At 39.0% G+C, this 6,000-nt stretch overlaps 1 protein-coding gene across 1 annotated transcript in view; it reads right to left on the reverse strand.

The window, feature by feature from the left end:
* wwox (WW domain containing oxidoreductase) overlaps positions 1-6,000 on the reverse strand; it is a 125,811-nt gene that overhangs the window by 118,753 nt on the left and 1,058 nt on the right. Inside the window, exons 2-4 of the mRNA XM_063901058.1 lie at positions 5,934-5,998; positions 5,712-5,769; positions 5,161-5,330 (exon numbers count right to left, since the gene is read on the reverse strand). Of these exons, the coding sequence (XP_063757128.1) occupies positions 5,161-5,330; positions 5,712-5,769; positions 5,934-5,998 (293 nt within the window). The remainder of the gene's footprint in view (positions 1-5,160; positions 5,331-5,711; positions 5,770-5,933; positions 5,999-6,000) is intronic.

The following is a 6,000-nucleotide window of genomic DNA, read 5'->3' on the forward strand; positions in this document are numbered from 1 at the left end:
AGTGCCTGTCTTTATGCATATATTTTGTATAAATAAAGGTTATTTCTTATCACTACTTGCTGCTTAAAATCCCCCATTTTAAACATGAAAATATTACAGTTTGGTGACTCTACACCTTTCATTGATGATGCAAAAATGATCACGATTATTACATGCCTGTGATATCAATTTACAGTTTAGCAGTGTTTTTCAGACACAAAACAGTGAACACAGTCAGCTGTCGGTGATGTGTGCACCTGTTCCTGCTGCTGCTGCTGCTGCTGCTGCTGCTGCTGCTGCTGCTGCTGCTGCTGCTTTGTATTTCTTGTCCCAAGAAGTAAGAAAGTGCACAACACCCCTACTCTTTGTGACTTTTAAGATCCCCTCTAATTCCCCACCATTAGTCCAAGAGGAGGGAGATGTCACCCCAAAAGTGGGATGTATGGTTAGTAATTACAGTCCAAGGTTGAGCTGTTCCAGGCGAGAGCACTAGAGTGGTTCTATTACCCCTCCCTGTCCCCTTCTGCCTCCTTCCTACCCCCCCCACTGCTGTCACACCATCCATGCAGCCCTATCTAGTGCCCACCCACCCCCCTTCTCTCCTTCTGACCCTTTGTGTCAACCTCCAACTCCCTACACAATCTCTCATCATGGCCTCACGTCGCACTGGTCACCCCTGCTCCTCCTGCAGCCAGCACTACCTGGCTACCCCACACACACAGTGAGGGTTAAGTAAAATCACACACATGCACCAGGATAAATACAGACCTCACGCACACATATCTCCTGAGCATTGGGGCTATTTTCATCACTGTCATCAAAGCCCACCCATCATGTAACTTTCATCCCCTCATCATCCGCAGACTGTAAACTCGATAGGTCTATAAACTACTTGACTACACACAATAACTTGGTACCCTTTCGTTTTATTTTACCTACAGCCTTTAAGCACATATATGTATTCCATCCTCTCTCGCTAACCACTTCACTTGTATTATATTAGAGCTGTAATCATTATTGAACCCTTCTGGCCTCCAGCATAATTCTCTTTGCATGTTACACCAGTTTGGGTCTGCATAGCAAATTTCATCCAAGGTTAATAAAGTTAAATAATTTGACTAACCAACCATAACTGGTTCTCATTATGTTGCCAATAAACACATTCATCAGAAAGGACATGAAATACCCGTTGAAAAAAACAAAACACTACAACAGCTTCCTCGATGGATTAGTTCACAAGCTGGCACAGAGGAGACGGCCCGGCAGCTCCGCCAGTGGACACAGACACAGAGACACACAGACACACAGACACAGACACAGACACAGACACACACACACACACACACACACACACACACACACACACACACACACACACACACACACACACACACACACACACACACAATACTATCAGACTTCTGAATATAAACACAGATGCACTCCGGATGTCAACTAAACCACACACGGCTGCTGAGAGATGCTCAGAGACACACACACTGAGACCATCACCAGGAACATCTTTTTATCCATCTAATTCCTCCCACTATGAATAATGCATTTCCCTCCTTACTGAGGCTCGGGTTTAACGCATCACTGCGCGGGTCTTTAAGGGGGTCCTTATTCATAAACAGCAGTGCAGTAAATACCAGAGCTTTAATTTAATGGCAGTTATGCTTAACAAATCTGCCTCAATCTAATGATCAGCCACAAAGCTAGGCTATGGGTTTAATCTGCACAGAGCGGCGCACACAGCTCTTCGACTCACTGAATATGCTTAGGGATCGCTCCATCCAGAGAGAAGAGAGCAGCGGCCTGACACTTAATCCTCCGAACACAACACTGGGATCAACACAAAGATAGAACAATGTTAGTCTTTCATGAATAAGAATAACATTCAAAGTCCTAAAACACTGCAGAGACGATGCATAGAGATACTTAAACATTAGGAAGTGCTCCTTTCCAAATCCTTACAATTCCTTGTCTGGAGTCATTGCTGCTTCTTATTACAGCATTGACCCTGAACCTAAACAACAATACCATGTGGAATTAAATGCATGCATTAAGAGGGAGTAGAGCTTTGCAACTGAAGGAACTGCTACACAATGAGCCACTGTGTGGAAGGGTCAAAAAAGTTCAGATAAAATTCTGAACATGTCGACATAAAAAAAGAATGTACACTGAAAATGCAGAATAATATTAGTTCGGAGAACAAACACACTTCAAAAAGATGGGAGTTCAATAGCTAAATTGAAAAACTGTTATTTATGAAAGTGCAAACCCCCCCTAAAATTGTGTTTTCTGTCATACATACTGCACTGTGATTAAAATAGCACATAGCAGATAGTTGTGTCAACCCGAATGTTTTATTTAAGTGAGACAGAGGGCCAATATGTTATTTCTGACCGCTACTCAACATACGTTATGCTGACAACATGGCACCTGCTGTAAGAGCCTAAGAGACTGACGCTGCTCCCCAGGTAGGGGGACACATATATATTTAGTAACGCATTGCTTCCAAAAGAGATTTCAACAAGGCAAAAATGACTGCCTGTGCAAGGAGAGCAGAATACAGATATAGTCATGCCTCAACAGAAAGAAATATTTTTTTACACGCTCTCAGATTTGAAGATTAGTAAGGATATCTTTTATAAAACAAGGATGTGCATTCATTTTATAATAAGAAAGAGAGTATTTTGTCTTTGAACACAGTAGGTTCCAGAAATATCATAACAATGGCCCTTTAAGGACAACTGTTCCATGGACCCCAGTAAATAACCTGAGAGTTAGTTGATAGGAGGGGAATTAGAGCCAGAGCAGGAGTGTGTAATGGGGATGAATAGGAGGCTCAGGCCTGGGTCAAAGCCGCTTAGGAATCAATGCAGGGGTACAGGTGTACAACCACAGGTCTATAAGAGTAAGAAAACCTTTAGAGAGAAGGGGGAGAGAGGGAAAGGAGTAGAAATAGAGGGAAAAGGAACTGAGATCATTCATTTCCATTATCACAATTAAAAACACCATTCAGGTCGGTACTGGTTTTTAATTTACAAAAGAGAGCAGAGAGAGGAAGACTAATGTTGTGAACCAAGCGCAGTGATCACAGCGGCAAGACAAACTGCATTACTGTCTCGCCTCCCAGCACTATTGCAATGGAGTCTCAAGGCTGGTCACCAACCAGACACTATGACATTTCATGCATAAATAAACTCATATATGTGATTTTCATGTTCACGTGCATTTAGAACTAAATCAAAGCGCTAATATGTAAATTTGCTAATTAAATAATATCCCACCATTACTAATAAAAATGTCACATTTCCTGTGGAAGGAATAAGCACTGAAGAAAATGGAAATAGCCTTGACACTTGGATTAAAACACTATTGATGCCATTAAAATGCTAAGTGGGTCCAACCAATTGGCATAACCGCATTTCACTAGTGGAATGTCAAAGGAGCACACGAGTAGTAGCAATTACTATTAGAATACTGTTAATTATGGGTGCTGCATATTTAATATGTGCAAGAGTAAAACAAAGGTTATGTTAATATGGGTTTATTAAGCATTCACACTCTATAAAAATGTCTGAGTGTTGTAGCTATTTGATGCATTCTTTTGAGAAAAGCTGCTTTTTTCCAATGAACACATTTTCATTTACTAAATACATTGCAGCAAATCTTAAATGTGGATTATATTTTTCATTATATAGTATTTAAACTAAGGCAAAAGCCGGCACAAGTGAAGCACTTAATATGATAACATTTTAATACTCCATCCATAACATCATCATGGACCTCCTGTGCCCTCTTGTGGTGAAAACGTTCTGCAACGTTCTCCATTCTCCCTATATAATTATTTCTTACCACCTTTTAATCAAAAGAAAAAAAACGTTTTACTATCACAACAATATTTCAGCTTTCTTTCAGAGTATCTTAGAAAGAGTCTTTAGATGTTGACAGTGTATTTTTACCTTTTTCCTTCTCAAAAATTCTCCCAGTTAATGATCGAGTTTTATTGATGGGCAGCATCTTAAGAGAATTCAAAGTTTAAAATGTAAACAGGCCTCTCTTACGTTTGATTTTTTTTTTTTTTACTTTAAGACATAAGAAATAACATTGGTTATTCCAGTGCAAGTCGAAGTTGAAACATCTCCACAACTTTATATTTTCCACTTGAATGTTTATTCTTTAATGCAGCCATCTCTACAAAAGCTCTCCATGAGCAACAACCTTTGACTTTACTTTCCCCACATTGGCTTTGGACAAAACAATAATTTAATGGGTTTTTTTTCTTAGTACATGTACTGGAATTTTGATTCATTGATCTTATTTCTACTATGCATTCAAAACCATACTATAAAAGTAATCTTAGTTCATTTGAGTTGAGAAACCATGAGCTTCAAAGATGTTTAAAGAAAATGCATATTTGTGCTTGAACTTGATTATTACAGTGAAACAACTTCAAATCATACATCAAATTGGATCCTTTCTATCTGATGGACCCTTGAATATGTATATAGATAAAGAGACAAATGGAAGTAAGAACATCAAGGTCGGAAAGGCATTTAAGTTCACAAGCTCAGTAAAGGTCCCTGGGCTGCTGTAAATCTATTGTACTACAGTGCTGCATCTCCTTATATACACACAACAATTACAGAGCAGTGACTTTCCTTGGGACAAAGAATTTGAATATAAAGACAATTAACGATTTTATGTTTATTTGATTTCCCTCATACTGTCATTATCTATCCCGAACAAAGCAGCAAGTCGGAACAAATGGCCACTACTTGTGCTAATTTAAACTAAAGGAAAGAGGAAATACATTTGTATCCAGGCCATTATATAGTGAGCAATGCATTTGCTGGCTACAAATGGACACCATTCATTACAGTTAACAATGACATCCAATTCTGCCCAGCTAATGAACTTCAATACAATCATGTTTGGTATTAAGGAGTGATTTGTTGAGTCTAAGTGTATCATTTTAGAGGCTAATGTTGATGAATGTCTGGTTGTGGAGAGATGGGACTTGCAGGGAGCAGAGAGGCTCTTGTCATGTAACCTTTCTTCTACAGTGTGATACCACATCACCACCTAGTGGCATCATAATGGAAACACAGTGATGATTTTTAGCTATAGCAGAACATTAGTGAATTGGTCAAATGTATTAAGATTTTGACTCACCAATGCCAGAGTTGCCTCCGGTAATCAGGATGACCTTGTCCGAGAAATCACGGCCCTGCAGGATCTCCAGAGCAGCAGTGTTTCCATCATACCGTTTTGGCTTCACCACCACATCCTCTACTGTAAATGCCTGCCGCGGGTCGAAGTATGTGGTCCGCTTGTTGATGTGACTAACATGACAGAGGAAAAGGTATATTACAACAGAGACTTTGAGCTAGATTTGTGCAATCTAGCATATCCTGTGAGGCCAAAATAAACAAATGTACAGCTCCGGAAAAAATTGAGCATTGCACTGCAGAATTATCAGTTTCTCCAGTTTGACTATTTATAGGTTTTTTTTTTAGTTAAATTATTACCTATTTTTTTTAATTATTGTGTTCTAGAAAACTACTGACAACATTTCTCTATGTTGAAATTCAACAGACACTGGAATGACTGCAATACATGTAGAGATTGAGATTTAGGAAACATTTGGAGTGGTCTCTTAATTTTTTTCCGGAGCTGTATTTCATCAGTTAAACAAAAAGAGGATTAATCATCAGTCTACTTACTCAACATAAACTATCTGTCCTTTTTCATCCGTTTCTTGCTCCCAACCGTATGGTAAATCTGTGGGAAAAGACAGACATAGTTATATAATCAAAACTTTTTCATGGAGCACTACTGAAAACAAGACTATATCATACAAAACAATTTGAATATGTGTTCATATGCGTTGAATAAAGCAGAAATAAATACATATAAGACTATGAAAATAAATAATCATAACAAACCTCCAGCACAACGTTTTTTCTTTCCTGTCTTGGGGTGTTCCCACTGTGTCTTCATCTCATCGTGGCT

The sequence above is a fragment of the Eleginops maclovinus genome, chromosome 2, assembly GCF_036324505.1.
Source record: "Eleginops maclovinus isolate JMC-PN-2008 ecotype Puerto Natales chromosome 2, JC_Emac_rtc_rv5, whole genome shotgun sequence".
In the NCBI taxonomy this organism is placed as follows: domain Eukaryota; kingdom Metazoa; phylum Chordata; class Actinopteri; order Perciformes; family Eleginopidae; genus Eleginops; species Eleginops maclovinus.